The sequence below is a fragment of the Gorilla gorilla genome, chromosome 4 (assembly GCF_029281585.2).
Source record: "Gorilla gorilla gorilla isolate KB3781 chromosome 4, NHGRI_mGorGor1-v2.1_pri, whole genome shotgun sequence".
NCBI classification, from domain to species: Eukaryota; Metazoa; Chordata; class Mammalia; order Primates; family Hominidae; genus Gorilla; species Gorilla gorilla.
The window spans coordinates 103,079,123-103,100,175 of record NC_073228.2 but is presented as its reverse complement, the minus strand read 5'-3'; the positions used below and the strand labels follow the sequence as shown (position 1 = coordinate 103,100,175).

Genomic DNA, 21,053 nt, shown 5'->3' with positions numbered 1-21,053 from the left:
ATTACTGAAAACATTGTATAAAACTGCCTTCAGGCTATGTGTATAAGGTATATATAAAGCATAAAATATAAAGCATAAAAGAATTTCATGTTTAGACTTGAGTACTCATCCCCAAATATCTAATTATATATACGCGAATATTCCAATAACCCAAATCCTAAACACTTCTGGTCCCAACCATTTTGGATAAGGAATACTAAACCTGTACCCAAATTCATAGACTTATAGCACTTAGAACACTGGGTGACACAGTAAGTAATCTGAGATTACTCTTGTTCTGTACCACAGCTCTCAGATTCTCCACATGCTGCTTGCTAGCAAACAAAGCAGCCCTGGCCTAAGGTTATATTTTCCCAGTTCAAGTGATCAGCAGTCTGACAAGCTTCTCTCAACCCTAATTTTAAATTCTCAGAAAAATCTGATTCATTCAGATAGGGTTCTGTTGTTCAACTAGCTAAAGCCAGAGGTGTTAGGTCACCTAATGCATTCTTAACTGCTGAGGCCCATTCCTGAATGTGTGTGGACGTTTCTCAGTGGTGATGGATCATGAATCAAGGCTAAAATTTTAAAAATGTTTTTTATACTTCTCTCAGCTATCTTCTGTTCTTTTATAGTCACAAAAAGTACCCAAGTAAGTGACTTATTCAATGTCATACAGCTAATGAAAGATGAAGCTGTGATACAAAACTAGGTCTGAAGCTGGTCCAAAGGTAGTGAGTTATCTCAATTGGTTGTTCAGTCAGGTCTAGATTGAACTCTTGTTCTACTCTTTCCCTCCTTCTCACTCCTGCACTTGACTAGTCTTAAAAAACAAACAAACTAGGTCTGATTCCAAATCCCATATTCCTTTTACCAAATAATGCATTAGAGTTATTTATATTTATTGAGAATATAGTATGTAGTTGACCCTGTATTTAACCAAGCTTGAGACAGAAGACTTCAAGTAGTTAAGAAGTGGCTTTGCTGTTTTTCTTATATTTAGTAATTAAAAAACACTGGAGTATAACATATATAAAGTTCACAAAAAGTCAATGTGCGGCTTCATGAACTTTCTCATACGCATACACCAGTATAACATTCCAGATCAAGGTATACATTTCCATCACTTCAGAAGGCTCACTGTACCCCTTCCAAGACAATACCAACCCCAGAAAGGTCAATATCATCCTGACTTCTATCATCGATTAGTTTTGCTTGTTCCTGAATTTCATATAAATGGAATTATACAATATGAATTACTTTGTGTTTATTTCACTCAATGCAATGACTGCGAGATTTGTCTATGTTACTGTGTGTAGCACTTTCTTTTTTATTACCAGATAATATTCCATTTTATGAATATGCTTCACTTTGTTCCAGTTTGGGGCTATAATGAATCAAACTGCTATGAACATTGTTACACGAAACTTTTAGTAGCCACATACATTAATTTCTCTTGCGTATACACTCAGGAATGAAACTGCTGAATTACAGGGTAGGATAAGTTCAGCTATAATGAATACTGCACATCAGTTTTCCAAAGTGGTTGTAACCAATTTGCACCCTTACCAGCAACAACAGTTTGTTACACTATAAATTGTTAACAAGAAAAATAACATTGCAACCAGTCTATTATGCTAGTCACATTTCTTTGTTCTGAAAAATGTATTTTATTTGAGGCTCCTTTGTTACTGGTTGTAAGAAAGGGTGAGTTTTGGCTAAGCTGTTAGGTAGAGAGTTGATCCTCATTCATTAGCACCCTTACCAAACCACAACTCCAATCTGTGTAAGATTTCACTGGAAACTACTACCTAGCTTGCCATCGCTTACAGCAAGTTTTTTCAACAAGGGCACTCTTGTCATTTTGAGCCAGATAATTCTTTCTTATGAGAGGAGAGGGGGCTGTGCAGTACACTATAGGATTTTTAACAGTATCCTGGCCTCTAACTACTATGTATGAATAGTGCCAACTCCGCAAAACCCAACCACTGGGACGACCACAAAAATGTTTCCAGATTTTGGCAAATGTTCTCTTTTGGGTGAAATCCTCCCTACTCAATGGCCATTACCAACCACTGTTTTATAAATAAGTGTCCTGTCCTACCCACATGTCATCTAAACAAAACGTTATGAGTCAATACTGTGTTAATAGGATGCTGTCAATGATTTTTCAACAATGGCACATTAGAATCACCTGGGGAGCTTTTAAAAAAATGCATGTGCCAAGGCCCCACCTCAGAACCATGGAATATAATCTTGAGCATTTTTAGTACACAACTCCTCAGTTAATTCTAAATTTTGGCACAGCTGAGAATTACGTATCTTCTAAACATATTACTCTTCCCAGGAATATATGCTTTAAAACAGATTTCTATCAATGACTTTTCAAGCATTAGTAGAGGATGAAGTATAGATTTGTGGAATAGGAGGTTCTCAGTCTCAAATCACACCAATTAAGTGATCACCCATAGCCCATAACTGTAAATGATGGTATTGTTCAGTTCCTGTTTGAAAAAAAACAATGAAAACAAATTCTCCCAAATCAGACTTTGAAGATATTAATGTATTTGTTTTTTAGATGATTAATATGTGCTAATCCTTCCACCTAATTCTTATACAGCAACTGGACATTATTCACCACTCTTTCCATGAAGCCTTACTCATCTTCAGTAGCACAACACCCTGCTGGTAACTGTGTAACTCCTCCTTATCCAGTTCATCTTCCTCTACCTAGTCAAAAATAAACTGGAATTCTTCACTGCACACACTTAGGCTGTCTTCCAAGTTTACTTCATGAATACTCAAGACTTTAATTTTTCCCTACACACTTCACACTTAACAGCTTTAATTTTCAGTCTAGACTTCACTTAGCTCCATGGTTCTATCCAGAAGCCTCCCGGGCAATTCAAAGGCATCAGAAATTCTGTAAGTCTTTTTTTTTCCCCCAAGACACAGTCTAGCTCTGTCGCTCAGGCTGGAGGGCAGTGTCGTGATCTCGGCTCACTGCAACCTCCGCCTCCGAGGTTCAATCCATCCTCCTGCCTCAGCCTCCCAAATAGCTGGGACTACAGGTGCATGCCACCATGCCCGGCTAATTTTTTAATTTTTAATTTTTAGTAGAGATAGGGTTTCAACGTGTTGGCCAGGATGGTCTCGATCTCCTGACCTTGTGATCCACCCGCTTTGGCCTCCCAAAGTGCTGGGATGAGCCACCGCACCCGGCCCAATTCTGTCTTAAACCAAACGTAATGATCTCCCTATCTATACATCTCCAAATACATTACTATATAAGTGAATGTCATTCAGCTGCAAATGACTAACATCCCTCCTCCTCCTAACCCTGCCTGAATCCAATCCCATCAAGTTTTGTTACCCTTCCCAATTCTACTTCTCTCCACCTCCATTACACTATCCTAGTCTATCATGTCATTTCTAACCTCTCTTATCTGCCAAAGACTCCTGACTCAATTAGGAATACTGTATCTACTTCAACCCACATCTAATCCTTCTTTGGGATTTATACCTAAAGTAAAAACTTTCAATTTGCCAGTCCCATCAAGCTACCACCCAGTTTCAAATCCTTCAATAGCTTCCTCATTGTCTTGAAAAACATACTTCACTTAGCCTTTGTGCCTAGTGTCTATGTAGCCTCATCTTGTCCAGCTGCTGTTTGCTCCAGCAGAACCATGCTTCTTAGAGTCCCTTATAGATAGGATGGCCATGCAATTTACTATCCAAACCTGAACACTTCTCAAAGTGAATACGGCCTGTTCTTGGCAAACTGGCAAGTGCACTGACGTGATCTCTCTGACCCCAGAATCTTTGCCCATGTTGTTTCTTTTACCCAGAAAGCAGCTCTTGTACTTCCCTTTCTTGCCTACCTAATTCGTATTAATTCTTCAGCTCTAGACCACAACGATCACGTCACTTCCTTGAGACTTTTCTGACTAGGGTTCTTTATTATGGATTCTCACAGCACTGTATGTCTCTTCATACTATTTTTCTAAGTTGCGATTTTATAGTGTGACTGTGTCCTGAACTAGGCTTTAACTTTTAAAGTGTTAGTTTTTGCTGTATTATAATCCCTCCCTACCCTCAGCAGAATGTCTGGTATGTAATACGTTCTTACATTTGTATTGAATGAATATCAATACAATGCACTGGGGCACAGTACTCTTTGCTCAAGGACCTCACAATGTAGTACGGAAACAAATGCTATATTGTGATACAATGACATGCCGCACTTACAGAATACTCAATTCCATGTCCTAAAAGGGAGGTCAGAGAGTTTTCTGACAAGTCTTATAGGTTGTCAGCACAATTGTGTCAAGGTACTCAGCAGTTCTTGAGCATTTACTTAAACGAACTTATGAAAGATTGACCCATAAGATAAATGGGTTATATCCACTTACAATGAGAGATACCTTTCCAGTGACCTGAAGAAGTGTCTAGAGTACCAAGTGTCCATTAGGAATGATGAGAGGCAATACTGAGATTAGTCTGTGAAAAAATTAAGCAACTAAAATACTAGGAATATATGATATGTACATACATTTTTATATATGTTTAGTTTACAAATATATGTGGTATCTAACAGGGGACTGATTTAGTTAGATTTCAAGTTTGAAGGAAACCTAAAGGATAAGCTGAAGGGAAAGATGTAGAGAAAATAGAGGCCTAAACTAAGCCCGGTAGTGGGATTTAAAAAGAAAGGATGAATACAAAATTTCTGCATTAAAATGAGTGGTACAGTTTGTCCCTCAGTATCTGCAGAGAATTAGTTCCAGGACCCCCATTTACCAAAACCTGGGGATGCTCAAGTCCCTTATAGTTGAGCCTCTGTACCTGCAAATCCCTGCAGGTACAGAGGACCAACAGTATTTGGACAGCAGTGAATAAAGAATCTGGGAAAGGGCCGGGCATGGTGGCTCACGCCTGTAATCCCAGCACTTTGGGAGGCTGAGGCAGGCAGATCACCCGAGGTCAGGAGTTTGACACCAGCCTTGCCAACACGGTGAAACCCAGTTTCTACTAAAAGTACACAAAATTAGCTGGGTGTGGTGGCGCATGCCTGTAGTCCCAGCTACTTGGAAGGCTGAGAAATGAGAATCACTTGAACCCGGGAAGCGGAGAGTGCAGTGAAATGAGATAGCACCATTGCACTCCAGCCTGGGTGACAAAGTGAGACTCTGTCTCAAAAAAAAAAAAAAAGAATCTGGGCACGGAAATGAGTGATACAGCATCAATGCAATAATTTTTAAATATTTTTGAGGTTGGCTACTTAACCTTTCTTACTCTGCATGCACACTTAATTTTTCAGTAGAGGATGGAATCTTTGTATCTTCTTCAATGCCGATTAGATTTTATACATACTTGCCTCTTAGTATCATCTCTAAGAATTTTCTGTTTGAAATTTAGCTTTTAGTGATTCAAGAATTTATCATTCAAAATCCCCAAATACAGTGACCATAAAGAAGGTGGATGAGCTGCTGGTAGATATCAGAATAATCTGGGAAACTTCCCAAATACTACCTAGAACCTAGAAATTCTGCATATCAGCAGAGGGGAAGAATAGGAGTGTCAGGCACGTGTAGTTACAAAAGAACTTTCCAGGTGACTGAGTCCTATCCCTTGCCCAACACTGGGAACTAAACTCCTCTAATTTCTTATTAGGAAAACAGAAAATGTACAGCAAATCTTCACTAGAAGATGACTTAGGATTTCATGGTTTCTATTCAGAGGACTTTGTAAATTTAAGAATCATATTGGAAAGACTTCCTCTGGTTTTGCAAGGATATGGGAAATACTGTCACAGGTTGAGATTCTAGGGTATTTTAATAATGTCCCGATTGTTTTTGTGGTTTCTCATATGCAAATCCTCCAGGCAACAAGGACATAATTATGGAATTAAAATCTTAACCCTGGCATCCAAAAAGCTAACAAAGGAGCAAGTTATCCTGTTTATGTTATATATTTCACAATTCTGGATATGTGGTTCCCAGCCTATCCCCACCTAATGATACCCATTTAGTACTTTACCTAGTAAAGCATATCACAATTAAGGACCCACAAAATGCTGTCTTAGATTCCGGAAAAGTAATATTCTTTCCAAAGAATATGAAATTTAAAAAATGAGAAATTAAATAGTAACAAAAACCTCCTGGTTAATGTTAATTACGTGGAAGTTTTCGTTAGTCATGTGTTGAGATTATCAACTGTTTGGCTATTGTTTTAGTACCAGTAAGTAGAGATAAAGCCAGTTTATTCAAATAAAGTGACACTGCAAATTTAACTATGTTGATAACAAATCATCAAAAAAGTATCTTTGGATTACCTACACGCTTTTTAAAAAATGAACTGGCAAGATTGTTGCAATTTTCCACCTACTGTGTACTTCTGCAAAGCAATAAAGTATGATTTTACTCGAAATCTAAATCTCCAATGTTCAATATTTTATTACAAATTGGGCAAGATCTTTTTTCGAATAGCATGTTTGATGGCACAATATGACAGAATAACATATTCAATGGCACAATTAGTAGTAAAAAAACAAAAAACCAGCCTGACGTGCTTCCGGAAAACGTAAAATAGACTGTATATACAGTAATTCTTTTCATAAGACAATGACAAAATGTCAGAGTTGTAATTGAGGACTTTATTAACTGAACTATACTTCTGATTACAACATTCTGTGTATGTTAATAGTTTCTCTGGAGAAATTACGGGCACAGGAAGTTCCTTTCATTAAGGATATTAACATAAGGCTTAATATGAAAAATTAGCACTCAGTTCAGAAATGACGACTTCAGAAATGACGATTTGCATGATCTTTTCATTCCTCACAACCCACTATTAAAACTATCTAATATTGCAAAGGATGGTAGTGTTCCACTTCGTTTTGCTATTCAATTATTGCTGATAGATACATGTTTTCAAAAAGGCCATTGGCATCTCTTTGCTTTCTCCTACTTCTCCAAGTGAATATACCCTTCAATATGTAGTAAATACATATGTGGAGTTATGTTTTGAGATTTTTTTGAAGGATTTGAACCAAACTGTTTAAACAGGTGGTAGCCTAAAACTGGAATATTTCCCACAAGGGAAAAATAATTATTTGGGGAATGCATGTTACCACAAACTCATCTGACTTGGAAAGTGCGCCTTTACACCAAATCAAATAACTGAACAATGGGATTAGAAACTTTTAATTATTATTAACCTCGGCCACTGGGCGCCGTGGCTCACGCCTGTAATTCCAGCACTTTGGAAGGCAGTGGCAGGTGGATCGCTCGAGCTCAGGAGTTCAACACCAACCTAGCAACATGACAAAACCCCGCCTCTACAAAAATAAGTAAAAAACAAAAATCATTAACCTGGAGTGAGTCAAGTTCATCTGCAGACTGAAAAAAAGTGTAACAGAATTTTGATTTAAAAAACGCTTTCAAAAAAGCATTTCAAAATGCTCTAAGTATGTTTCAAAAATACACTTAAAAATATGTTTCCAACACGCTGAAGGGATTTAACTAAGGTCCACAATTACAGTTACGATACAAACTGTAAGCTAAAAGGCAGCAACTTAAGCTGAGACAGTTACTAACATCCCTCGAGCAGCGTTTTTTGTTGCGATTCGGCGCCGCACCCTTCACCCCGCCCTCCGGGGAGGAACCTAGAAAGGAAGGGTGGTACATTTCTAAACCAGGCCACCCACACATGAATCAAGCGGCATCACAGGCTGTCAACAACCGGGTCTCTATTTTCTCTCCTCCTCCGGCGCCCCGCCCGTGCGGGACATCAGCTCCCAGGATGCGTCAATCGCAGATCGCCCAAGCGTAAGTGGTGGCGAGAGGCCACCACGGTTGCCCAACAGTTGCGTTCCCAGGCTGCCTGGTGTGACGCAGCAGCCCCCGCCCGGACCCTGAGGCCTGGCGCTCCGACTGAGCCGAGGCCTGTGCTACCCGACACTCCTTGCGACCCGGCCCCTTAGGCTTATTCAGCGCGGCCCTTCCCGGCTTCCCAAGTCCCATCGCAGTCTCTCCCCACCACCGTTCCTCCCCGGTTCCTTGTCAGTGTCCGCCGCGATGTCCTTGCGCAACCATCCCAAGTGACATTAGCGCCCATACCCGCACGGAGCGAGCCTGAAGCTCCCACTTCCCGGAATTCAACGCCGGGCCGCTAAGGGCGGGCACCCAAGCGAGGATCAGCGGACTAAGGCCGCGACCAGAGTCCAGCGGTCTCCGCGCAGTCAGAGTCCGACGGCCTCCGCGCATCCGCCGTGCGCACTCCCATTCGTGCGCGTGCGCGCACTCGCCCCCCGCCCCGCCCCAGCACCAATCGCTTTTTTCCTACGCCCACGACCCTTCAACTTAGTCCCTCCCGCCTCCCTCGCGCGAGCAGAAAGGCTTCGACGTGCGCGCGCCCGCCCGCCTCGCGCTCTGTCGGGAAGGGGAGTGAGCAGAGGCGCTTACGTCGCGCGGGAGGCGGAGGCGACGGCGACCTCGGTGGCGGCGGCGGCTACGACGGAGACGGTTGCGCTCGCTTGCTTTCTCGGCGTCATGGCGGCTGCCGGGCGCAGATAAGCGGAGGGAGCGGGAGCGCGCGCGCGACGGCGGCGGCGGCGGCGACGACTTGTTACTTATAGCTCTTGCTGCCCTCGCCCTTGGTGCTTCAATAATGAATTGTTAGCTCCACTCCGCAGGGGATCGCGCGTTGGTGCTGCGGAGCGGGGCTTCCCCTTCCCCTCCGCGTCTGTCCCCTTCCCCCTCCCCCGCACGGACTCTTGCTTACCCCGAGACGCCGGAGCCCTAGGACTCGGCGGCGGAGATCCCGGGCCTGGGCGCGGGGGAGGCCGTCCACCCGAGTCGGCTCCCTCCGCCCCGCCAAGCCCGCCGGTAAGAAAGGGGGCGGCGGGCGGGTCAGGATGTGGAGGAGAGGACAGGAACCGGCCGGGCGGAGGGCGGGCGCGGCGCGGTGCCCAGGCGGCGGCCCAGCGGCCGGGTGAAGGCCGGGTGGCTCTGTGAGTGCCGGTGGCGGTGTACGGGCCTGGCGCGCAGGGGGCGTGTGAGCGGCGAGTACAGGCCGGGGCCGCAGAACGCATCCTTGCGCCGGCCCGGAGGCCCTGCCCCGTCCTCTTCGGCTTGGTGCCGACCGGGCCGCGAGAGGAGACCCGCGAATGGCTAGCACTTAGCCGGTGCGTGGGTCCTGCCGCGACCCGGGCTCCCAGCACGTGGGGAGCGGCGGGAGGGGGAGGGGGCGGCGGCTCGGGCGAGCCTGGGAGGGCGCGGGGCGGGTCTGCGGGAAGTTTGAGGCGGGAAGAGGGACTCCTGGACCGGGATGGAGGCCCTGGGAGAGGGGGGCAGGTCCGCGAGGGAGGCTGATTGGAGCGCGCTGGATGGATGAGTGAGGATGGTTTCCAAACCTCTTTCGAGTGCCGCTTTAAAAACTTAGCAGGAGCAAAGCAACTGCTAAAAGACAGAGGATTGAAGAGGTTTAATAACTTAGGGTAGTCATTGTGGAGACGCTTGGGAGGACACAGCGCTGTGTGCGCTTGGAGCTTCAGAACTCAGGGTTGTGAAAAGGGTCTCAGAGGACTTATTCGGATAAGGGAGATGGAGGGGAAAGGAAGTTAAAATGTACAGAGAAAGCCATTTTGAGGGACGAAAGGAAGGTGAAAAAGAAAGAACGAAAAGGGGAGTGAACTTTTTAAAGGAAGAAACGGGAAAGGCAGTTTGTTAACATACTTAGATTTTTTAAGACTTAATTGTTCAGTAAGGCACTTTGACGGGTTGAGATTAATATTTAACATTAGGAATAAATGTTGAGTACAACGGTTACTTTTTAGATAACCTGTTCTTGCAGAGTCTACTGGACAGTAGTCTAGAGAATTAACATCCTGATCCAGATGCAGACTTTGCTATCGTTGAGTTGGTAACAGTCTGTTTCCCTCCCTCTTTTGTGGAATGGAAATAATCGTAGGAGTGAATTTTCTTTGCTGAGGTCGGAGGACAGCTCTGCTCTCAGTTGGCTGTCTCGGTACTTTCTGGCTGGGGAAGGATCTGACGTCTCCTTCCCCCGCTTCTTCCTCTCCCTCCCCTGCCAGAAATCTCCTTTGTTTATTCGTGGATGGCTTGTAGGTGATTCTTCAGTGTTGTACTGAAATCTTTAAAGGTGGAAATGGTGTGTCTTGGTTCATTATTCTTGCCCCAAATTTTTTACGTAAAAAATCAGATATAGTGTATATTCTATTACCTTTTCAATTTTTTTCACAAAATAAAAACCAAGTGCAAACTGGTTAAGTATTATTTAAATGTTATCATCCCACTATCCGTTTACCTGTTAAATAACACATTTATTTTGAGCTATGCATTTTTGTTGAGAGTATATGGTATCTTTTATTTGCCTGTTCCTCCCATGGGAGCGTTTTCAGAACTTTCTCACTCAAGTGTATGAAGTTCTTGGTGATAGGAGTGAGAGTTTGATTAAAGGTAACCTCCCCCCACCCCCCCCCCCTTCATTTATTCGACCAAGTTGTCTAATAAGACTCCGTTATCTACTCTTGGGATGTATGCATATGTTACATCGTATCACCTTGCTTTAGGAGTCTATAAAAACATTGTTAGTTGCAGTTAGTCTCTAAAAATCCTTTCACTCCACAAATATTTTAATTTTTTCTGTCCGAAGTATATTAGCAGTAGCATACTAAATTCTAGTTAGCAGTCAGGAGTGTAGTTATTACAAGTCTAGATATTTTAAGTATTTAATAAAAGGCCCCCACTTCTTCCTTAACAGCTGTAGTCTAATTGGCTTACGTAGATTTATACGTTTTAGACAGGGCTTAATTTACCTTTTTTCTGCAGGAAATTTTGTTAATTTATTAATATATTTTCTTTAGGTGAATCAAAGGAGAGTCCCAGAAAACCTGTGACTGTTGAAGAAAATTCATCTGTGAATTTTTATATTCAAGGAGTCAGTATTTATATTCATCTTTTAAACTGGGAAGATTTATATTTTACTTTAAAACTTCTTGATAATAATTTACAATGAATGGACACAGTGATGAAGAAAGTGTTAGAAACAGTAGTGGAGAATCAAGGTAAGTAAGCACTTCGTTATCAATTGTTTACTATGAAGAGAGTTGAAAACTTGACTCTGTTTTTTCTTTATTGTTAGTGTTATTTAGTTTTCCTCATAGGTAGCAGAGTTTTCAGGTTTTCCTCTTAGCTATCCAAATACTTAAAAAATTCTGATATATGAACCTTTTTTCATAATACAGGTTTTAATTATTTTTTTCATTCAGATACACAGATCTTAAATATAGACAGTTTTTGTTTACTTAAATCTATTTGGAAGTTTATATTTGAGCTAATAATTAAGCTGGAGCATGTATAATAGATTTAAATTGTTTTGACTGTTAGTGAAATTTCTAGATGAAGGCAATAAAAATTTTTTCACTCATCTTTTTCTGGCATTTTGTCTTCTATTCCTGTACTCTCCAGTGTGGTAACCACTAGCCACATGTGGCTATTTGAACTTCAATTACAAAATATTCAGAATTTACTGAGTTATACTAGATATATTTCAAGTGCTGAATAATCACATGTGGCTAGTGGCTACCATATTGGACAGCACATAGAAAACATTCTATCACTGGAGAAAGTTTTAGACAGTGCTGAGCCAGACATTTGTTGAAATATTACTGTGGCCCTTTTTTATTTTCAGATTGGAGTTTTAATTATCTGTGAAGGAGTTAAGAGTTCTTGCTTGGGTCAAGTGTTTGCAAAGAAGATTCTTTAAATTCTGTAGCTCTCAAATTTTGAGTTATCTGCACATTAGTTTACAATCCATGTAGTTATATGCATTATCATATATAGAAATTAGGAATGTGGGCACTGGAGTCAAACTGTTTGCTTACCCTATTTCTACCTCTTATTAGTTGTGTGAATTAGGGCAAATTACTTAATCTCTGAGGCTCTGATTTTTGCCCCATAAAGAGGGGATTAAACTATTGTTTATCTTATTTAAAGTTCACGGCTGGGCTTGTTGGATCCTGTTTGTAATCCCAGCACTTTCAGAGGCTGAGGCAGGAGGATCACTTGAACTCAAGAGTTGGAGACCAGCTTAGGCAGCATAGTGAGACCTTGTCTCTAATTTATAAAAAATAAAATTTAAAAAAATTTGAGGATTGAGATGCTTCATGTAAAGGGCTTAAAATATTTTCTGAGATAATGAGCACTGAATATTTGCTTATTGTAACCAGCATGTTTTGTGTAATACAGGATACTATATAACAAAAACATTAATTACAGTGATGGAGACATGGGGGTGGACAAGCAACAGGAAAGTTTTGGCAGTTAGGAAGATTAAGAAAAAATGTTAGATAGAAAACTAAATAGTGGTATTTGTATTTGATCTGAAACTTGGACTTTTCTTTTTCTTTTTTTTTTTGAGACAGAGTCTTGCTCTGTCGACCAGGCTGGAGTGCAGTGGTGTGATCCCGGCTCGCTGCAACCTCCACCTCCCAGGCTCAAGTGTTTCTCCTACCTCAGCCTCCGGAGTAGCTGGGATTACAGGCGCTAGCCACCACTCCCAGCTAATTTTTGTATTTTTTTTGTAGAGATGGGGTTTCGCCACATTGGCCAGGCTGGTCTCAAACTCCTGGCCTCAAGTGATCCACCTGCCTCGAGCTCCCAAAGTGCTGAGATTATAGGCGTGAGCCACCACGCCCGGCCTGACACTTGGAATTTTCTGACCTTGCTAGTTATACTTTAGTTTATCAGCTTTCATACATACTGTTTGGATAAACAAGAACATCACAGAGAATAAAATAAGGAACAGTTATGGAAAGCAGCATTATTAGTTGAACAAGTATTGGTCTAGGAGTTATAAAACCTGAGTTGATGCTATCTCTGCATTAATTAAAACTCATAAGATTGCCTTAACTCTAAGGATTGAACTGATATTGAAGTTTCATTTTAATTAATTACAAAGTGCATCGTAAAGTTTCAAACAGTAAAGTTTTACTAGAATCACCAGAGTTGAGGTTTAATTAAAAGACTTTTGAATCTCAGCTTTGATTCAAATCTCTATAGGTATGTTGACTACTGACTATAGTTAAGTAAATAGAAGAGTCATATTGTCCACCCACAATTTTTTTTTTTATTTTCTTTTGTTTTGAGACAGGGCCTCACTCTGTCACCCAGGCTGGAGTACAGTTGTGTAGTCTCAGCTCACTGCAGCCTCTGCCTCCACCTCCTGGGCTCAAACGATTCTCCCACCTCAGCATCCTGAGAGGCGTGCATGCCACCACACTCAGCTAATTTTAAAATTTTTTGTAGAGATGAGGTCTCACCATATAGCCTCAGCTGGTCTTGAACTCATGGGCTCAAGCAGTCCTCCCACCTTGGCCTCCCAAAGTGTTGGGATTACAGGTGTGAGCCGCCATACCCGGCCTCACGTTTTCTTATTCATAGTTGGAATGGAATGGTTAGTAGGTAGAAATACCTAGAGGAAACAAAAGAACCAAACTACTCATAAAATAGGAGATAAGACTCGAGAGTAAATCTTCTAGTTGGATATGCAGACAGATCATGTGCTGGTATATTCTGACTACTTACCTGTTCCAATATTTTATATATTTTTCTGCCATATCTAAAGCGAGGAGGAGTAATAAGTCCAATTTGATACTACAGGTGAAAAAAAGTTAAACCTTGTGGCCGGGTGCGGTGGTTTACGCCTGTAATCCCAGCACTTTGGGAGGCCGAGCAGGCAGATCACCTGAGGTTGGGAGTTCGAGACCACCTTGACCAACATGGAGAAATCCTGTCTCTACCAAAAATACAAAATGAGCTGGGTGTGGTGGCCTGTAATCCCAGCTGCTCGGGAGGCTGAGGCAGGAGAATTGCTTGAACCCAGGAGGCAGACGGAGGTTGCAGTGAGCCAGAGATCACGCGATTGCACTCCAGCCTGGGAAATGAGTGAAACTCCGTCTCAAAAAAAAAAAAAAAAAAAAAAAATTTAAACCTTGCGAAATCAAATTTAAGGAATCTTTTACAATGCATACTCATCTTAAATAATTGCAAAGCATATTTCTTTAATTATTCGGAGTTGTTAATTCTGCTATACAGGTTTTGTGTGCTTCTGAAAAGTGTGGTTATCAAGTTATCTAGTTTTTACAACTGCCTTGGAGTTTATCAGGAGAGAGACCTTCTTTTTTGCCTTCATTTTCTTTCTTACCGCTGCTATACTATGCTCCACTGTCATTAACACTCAATTCCCACTCCCTTCCCCAGAAGCTTTTGTCATAAGACATTACAAAGAAGGGAGATTGTGCCTAGTTAAAAGACTGAGGAGGTGAACTTTAGAGATAGAGGGATTTTCTTGCAAAAAAAATAAAGTTTCTATAACTATGAATATTAATATAGAGTAATTTTTTTTCTTTTTTTTTGAGCCAGAGTCTTGCTGTGTCGCCCAGGCTGGAGTGCAGTGGTATGACCTTGGCTCACTGCATCCTCCGCCTACCGAGTTCAAGCAATTCTCCTGCCTCAGCCTCGCGAGTAGCTGGGACTACAGGCATGCACCACTGCATCCAGCTAATTTTTGTATTTTTAGCAGAGACGGTGTTTCGTCATGTTGGCCAGACTGGTCTCGAACTCCTGACGTCAGGTGATCTGCCCGCCTTGGCCTCCCAAAGCACTGGGGATAACAGGCATGAGCCACCGTGCCTGGCCCCTAATATAATTAGATTAGAAATATACTTTGTTTCTAAAGTTCATATTCGTTGTAAGTAGGTTTTTAAAGTAAATTTTGGTTTTTTAGTGGCTAGAATTCTATAATGTATTTTTGCTTCAAAATTTCCTTTTTCTTTTGTGAAAGTTTATTAAACGGAATAGAATTAAGAAAGAATTCATTTGACATTTGCAGGTTACAGTTAGCTTTCTATTGAAAAAAAATTTTTTTAACTATTCTTTCTGTCTGGAGAGCTCTCTATATAACTATTCACTGAAAGGAAGAAGAATACACAGGAAAAATATGTCTCTTTGGCTATGCTATTGCTGACAGTCTTGAAATTTAGTTACTAAGAAATGTGGGCCAGGATGCACCTGTATAACAGTTACAGCTCAAGACAAAGTTTTATGTAACTGAAGTTAAGCTTTTTAAAGATAATGCTGGAAGATTTCAAAGCATCAATTTGCAGCTGTGTGGATTTGTGGTGGTATTTGCAAGCAAATTTTTCAAATCCTGGTAGACTTTTTTTTAATGTGTGTGTGGTTTGTTTTTTTTTTAATTGAGATGGAGTCTCACTCTGTTGCCCAGGCTGGAGTGCAGTAGCACGATCTTGGCTCACTGCAACCTCCGTCTCCTGGGTTCAGGCAGTTTTCTGCCTCTGCCTCCTGAGTAGCTGGGATTATAGGTGACTGCCACCATGCCCCGCTAATTTTTGTATTTTTAGTAAAGTTGGGATTTCACCATGTTGGCCAGGCTGGTGGTCTTGAACTCCTGACCTTGTGATCCACCCACCTCGGCCTCCCAAAGTGCTGGGATTACAGGCATGAGCCACTGCGCCTGGCTGACTTTTTTTAGTTTTAAATAAGTTATCTTGAGTGATGATTTACTTCAGGAATGGCTGTATGGTTAAAGATCAGAATGGTGTATGAGTTACCTTTCAAAGATTACTTTTCTGTATGTAGTCATAATGTGTGGGCAAACATTAATGTGATGTTACCCCTTTTACTCTGCTTAAGTAGTTGCTTGTTTAAGATCTTGATGACTGATGGGTTATATATGGTGCAGTTTTGTGTTTTAAAATGAGTATTACTTTATGATGAATGGAGAAAATGTTTAACCTTTTTTTAAAATGGGAAATATTTAAAACTAAAGAAATAGAAAAGTTGCACCAGTTGTGGTCCGTGGACCAGCAGTGTTGGCATCATTTGGGAGCTTATTATAACTGTAGAACCTTGTGCCTCGCCCCAGACCTACTGAATCAGAATCTTCATTTTAACAAGATTCCAAGTGATTCTTATGTATTAAGTTCATATACGTTTATATGAAGCTATTCATCTAGAGTCATAGCATCTTGCCACTTTGTTATTGATGTTGTTATACATGGTTTTCATTCTCTGTGAACCTCCAATTAACTGTGTCTTGAGCAGGACTAGCAAGAGGCTAGGTAAGTTTCGTTTCTCCGGAAGCAGTAACAATGGCAACTGATGATTGTTGAGCTCTTGCTGTGCCTTAACCTAGCATGATGCACATAGGGCATTGTGCATTACTTGAATTATCACAGTTCATCCTCACAAAACTTCTGTGATGTTATACATTGTTATGATTCCCACTTTCCAGATGGGGAAACAAGATTTATAGCCATTTTATTTATTTTTTTATTCTTTTTTAAAAAACTATTACCTAAACGCTATACTTGGATTTCGTTGATTTTTCCATTGACTCCCTCTTTTCTGTTGTAGGATTAAATCCAGAGTGCCACATTGCATTTAGTTGTCACGTCTCCCCAGTCTCCTTTCATTTGTGAGAGTTTCTAAGTCTTTCCTTAGTTTTCATGGTCTAAACCATCTTGAGAAATACTGGCCAGTTATCCTGTAGAATATCTTTGAAATCTAGATTTGTCTGTGTGTGTGTTTTTTTTTTTTTTTTTTTTTGAGACGGTGTCTTGCTCTGTTGCCCATGCTGGAGTGCAATGGCGCGATCTCAGCTCACTGTAGCCTCCGCCTCCTGGGTTCAAACGATTCTCCTGCCACAGCCTCCCGAGTGACTGGGGCTACAGGTGTGCACCACCATGCCTGGCTAATTTTTGTATTTTTAGTAGAGACAGGGTTTCTCTGTGTTGGTCAGGCTGATCTTGAACTCTTGACCTCAGGTAATCCACCCGCCTTGGCCTCCCAGAGTGTTGGGATTACAGGTGTGTGAGCCACCACACCTGGCCTTGTCTATTGTTCTTAGGATAAACTAGGGTTATTGGTTTTTAGAAAGAATACCACAAAGATAAAGTGTGCTAGTCACATCATATGGGAAACATGTTATCCTTATGACATTACTGGTGGTGTTAACCTCTCACTTGGTCAAGGTAGTATTTGCAAGTTTCTCTACTGTAAAGTTACTGTTTTTCCCTTTCCATAATATAATCTTTGGAAGCAAGTCACTTTGTCTAGCCTACTTTCAAGAGGGTTGGGATAGGAATTAAATTCCATCTCCTGGTGGGGGGAGTATTTACATATATTAAATGGAATTTCTGTAAGGAAATTTCTAAATCGTTTATATATGTATGGATTTATGTATGTGCTTTGAGTTGTAATCCAGCTTAGTGGATTACAACTCTATAAAATACATATTTGTATATATTTATGTATAATAGGTACTTTTATGTATCTAATGTGTAATAGTTGACTTTTTTGTTACTTAAATTGATCTAGCCTTGGCTCTTGGAAGCTTTTTTAGGTTGGCTCGTGTGTTTCTTTTACACACTGCCTTACTTTTACCCTAGAATCAGCCACTCTCCAAGGAGCCTTGGTTCCATTTTTTTGGAGAATGGCATTAGAAACCAAGATTTGGGTACTGGGTGTGCTTGTTGATATTCAAGTGTCACTGCTTTTATTTCCTCTCAGTGAACAAAGTAGACAGAGCTAGGTAATATATGTAGATATACTATGTATACCTACGTATCTATAGTCATTTCTGTATCCTTACGTCTGTATACATATTATCTCATACATAAACATGAGTTCATACCGATGGCTCCAACTCTAATCCTGTGCTATAGGGTTCATTCTAACCTTTCTTATTGCTTTGTAACTTCCTTACTCAACAATGAGAAACCTGGCTCTGACCATCCACCATTTATGTGCTTATATATTCACTCATAATATACATGTAAAGCAGTTTTAGAATTTTTAGGATATACTTTATCAAGAGAAACTAATTTTGCAACTAAAATACGGTGTTTACATACAGTACACTTTAATATTTAGCCTTTAAGTTTCTAGTCAAAACACTGCTTTCTGATGTTGGTCAAGTTCATTTTTCCCTCACCCCTTTGAGTGTAATTATGTGATAAATTCGTAATAAAATTAGATTCGTTTGTCACAATCTGCATTCCATCCAGTGATCATCATCATACTGGTTGATTTTTAAAATTTGCATATATTAATGCTTATTCAATGATGCACAGTTCTTTGGGTTTTGACAAGTGCATAGAATCATTTATTCTGTTCTCCAGTAATGTACAGAACAATTCCTTCATCTTAAAAGGTCCCAGATCTACTGAGCCAGAATTTCCATTTTAATAAGATTCCCAGGAGAATTGTATTCATGTTAAATTCATATGCATGTATATGAAGCTATTCACCTGTAGTCATTCAGCATCTTGCCATGTTTTAAAGTTATAAATTAACTTCAAGAAAGATTATTATAATCTAGGGGTGATAATGGAATAACCAGTTTAAATATGCAATTGAGTATATTCAAATTTGTGGGGCCAAATGGGCATGCAAGTGAGGTGAAAAGAAAATGGAGGGTAGATTACTAGAGTCATTTAATGAGCTATTTGGAAAGTTTTCATAGCATGCTTTAACTTTTGTAATTTTAATAATGATGAGAAATGTAGTTTGAAAAGAAAGGAAGAACAAATGATATATATTCAGAAGGGTGTTGGAGAGGAAGTTTTTTTTTTGTTTGTTTGTTTTTTTTTTTGAGTCTTGCTGTGTTGCCAGGCTGGAGTGCTGTGGCGTGATCTTGGCTCACTGCATCCTCCAACAAGTGATTCTCCTGCCTCAGCCTCTCGAGTAGCAGTGATTACAGGCACGCGCCACCATGCCCAGCTAATTTTTGTATTTTTCGTACAGACGGGGTTTCACCATGTTGGCCAGGATAGTCTCGATCTCCTGACCTCGTGATCCGCCCACCTTGGCCTCCCAAAGTGCTGGGATTACAGGTGTGAGCTACCGCACCCGGCTCAGGAAGATGTTTATGGAAGTCATAGTCCCCCATTAAAGAAGTATGCAAGTCCCCTAATAAGGAGAATGTATTTGACATCTAGCTTTGCAGTTCTTTACCTGAGATTTACTCATTGTTAAAAGTTTTTGGCCAGGCGCGGTGGCTCACATCTATAATCCCAGCACTTTTGGGAGGCCAAGTCGGGTGGATCACAAGGTCGGAAGATCAAGACCATCCTGGCTAATATGGTGAAACCCCGTCTCTACTAAAAATACAAAAAAATTAGCTGGGCGTGGTGGCGGGCACCTGTGGTCCCAGCTACTCGGGAGGCTGAGGCGGGAGAATGGCATGAACCCAGGAGGCAGAGCTTGCAGTGAGCCGAGATTGTGCCACGGCACTCCAGCCTGGGCGACAGAGTGAGACTCCATCTCAAAAAAAAAAAAAAAAAAAGTTTTTCTGTGACTTAGTTCCAGGTGAAGGAAGGAAAAAAAAGGAAGCATAGCAGAAAAAACACTGCCAATGGGGACTGTATTCCCCATGTGAATGGGTTGGAACCACTAGTTTTAGGGAGAGATTCCAGGAATCTTGTACCAGAATCAACTTGTATATGTGACTGAGAAAATTAGTGTTTATGATTGAAAATATATTATGTATCACTATGGTATGAGGTGACTGTTGAGTCAGAAGTCAACTTTAAATGTTAAATTGCACTTAGAAGTTTCTTTGGTGTAGATAGATAGAGATCTAAGTTATTGAGATTAAAATATGTAGAGACAAAGCTGGAGATGTGCAAAGTTCTATTCAAACAGTACTGACTTCTGTAATTCAGTGTCTACAGTATCTCTCAGAACTGAGGCATAAGGCACAAGAATAGCGGGGTACTCTTTTCTTAATGAGAATGACTCCAAATAGCTATTTCTCAGTTCTACTGTTGTTGCTTTAAGAAATACAGGTGTTTGTTTTCAGATAGTTGTTTAGATGATTGAGCAATTACTATGTGGTAGATATCATGGGATTCTAAAATTTGAGTTCCTTTAAAGCTTATAATCAAGAAAGAGATAAAAGTCTTCAAAAATACATGTATATGTCAGGTGGATACTGTAAATGCAGAGAGATGCTAAAATCTGTGGCCAATCAAATGTAGGAGTGAAGTTTGATCATAAGGACAAGTATCAAGCCCAATATTAATTAAGAGGTTTTTTTTTTTTTTGGTTTCTTTGTTTTTGGAGGGATGGGCTTAAAACCATGATAATCTTAAATTTCACGTATGTTAAAAATGTCCTGGTGATGTGACTTTGGTGGTAAGGCATTTAGACAGGCTTAAGCAAAAAGCAGAGTGATTTAATTTTTATACTAAGGAAAAGTATGTTAGTAAAAGCTAATGAGTCCTAGGATCAAAAGTTTTTATGTCAAGGCATGGGGCCATTGGAGAAGAGTGAAGTAACATTCTAAATTCCTACAAGCCTAAAACAAGGAGTCTTTTTGTTTTTATGCTTGAGATTGATTATTATTACTTCTGTAATACTGTTTTCACAGTTCTAAATGATTCAGTCCTTAGTTACATTAGTAAAAGGCAGAGGTTGGATATGAAAGGAAAATTTACAATAAAAGAATCAGAATTAGTTGTATAAGGGGTACCAAAATGTCTAATCATCTTTTATCTATTCCAGTTTTAGAATGTATTTTATAGTGAAGGATTAACCCAGTGTCCACCCTAGCATCTGATCCATACTACATTGTTTATTTCACATTTTTTAACCAAATGACTCACAATAAAAGCAGTTTTTTCTTAGGTGCAGTACACACCCATAGGTATATGCAGACAGATGAAATGCCACATAACAAATAATTTTGTTTAAAATTATATATTGCTGGTAACTTCATTTTTTGTGGCAGTATTCATTAAAGTAATTTAAAAGCATATAAATATTTTTAAACCTTTTTTTTTTTTTTTTTTTGAGACGGAGTTTCACTCTTGTTGCCCAGGCTGGAGTGCAATGGTGCAATCTCGGCTCACCACAACCTCCGCCTCCCGGGTTCAAGCGATTCTCTTGCCTCAGCCTCCCGAGTAGCTGGGACTACAGGCATGCACTACCACACCTGGCTAATTTTGTATTTTTAGTAGAAACAGG

General features: G+C 40.5%; 2 protein-coding genes across 3 annotated transcripts in view; one reads left to right on the top strand and one right to left on the bottom strand.

The window, feature by feature from the left end:
- Window positions 1-9,781, bottom strand: part of LOC129533551 (basic proline-rich protein-like) — a 67,758-nt gene extending 57,977 nt beyond the window's left edge. Inside the window, exons 1-2 of the mRNA XM_063705974.1 lie at window positions 9,717-9,781; window positions 8,764-9,440 (exon numbers count right to left, since the gene is read on the bottom strand). Of these exons, the coding sequence (XP_063562044.1) occupies window positions 8,764-9,440; window positions 9,717-9,781 (742 nt within the window). The remainder of the gene's footprint in view (window positions 1-8,763; window positions 9,441-9,716) is intronic.
- The window catches only part of CHD1 (chromodomain helicase DNA binding protein 1), a 74,208-nt gene continuing 61,519 nt past the window's right edge, over window positions 8,365-21,053 (top strand). For both annotated transcript variants that reach the window (XM_055387287.2, XM_031011276.3), the window contains exons 1-2: window positions 8,365-8,867; window positions 10,868-11,068. In XM_055387287.2, the coding sequence (XP_055243262.2) occupies window positions 11,016-11,068 (53 nt within the window). In that variant the 5' untranslated portion in view covers window positions 8,365-8,867; window positions 10,868-11,015. The remainder of the gene's footprint in view (window positions 8,868-10,867; window positions 11,069-21,053) is intronic.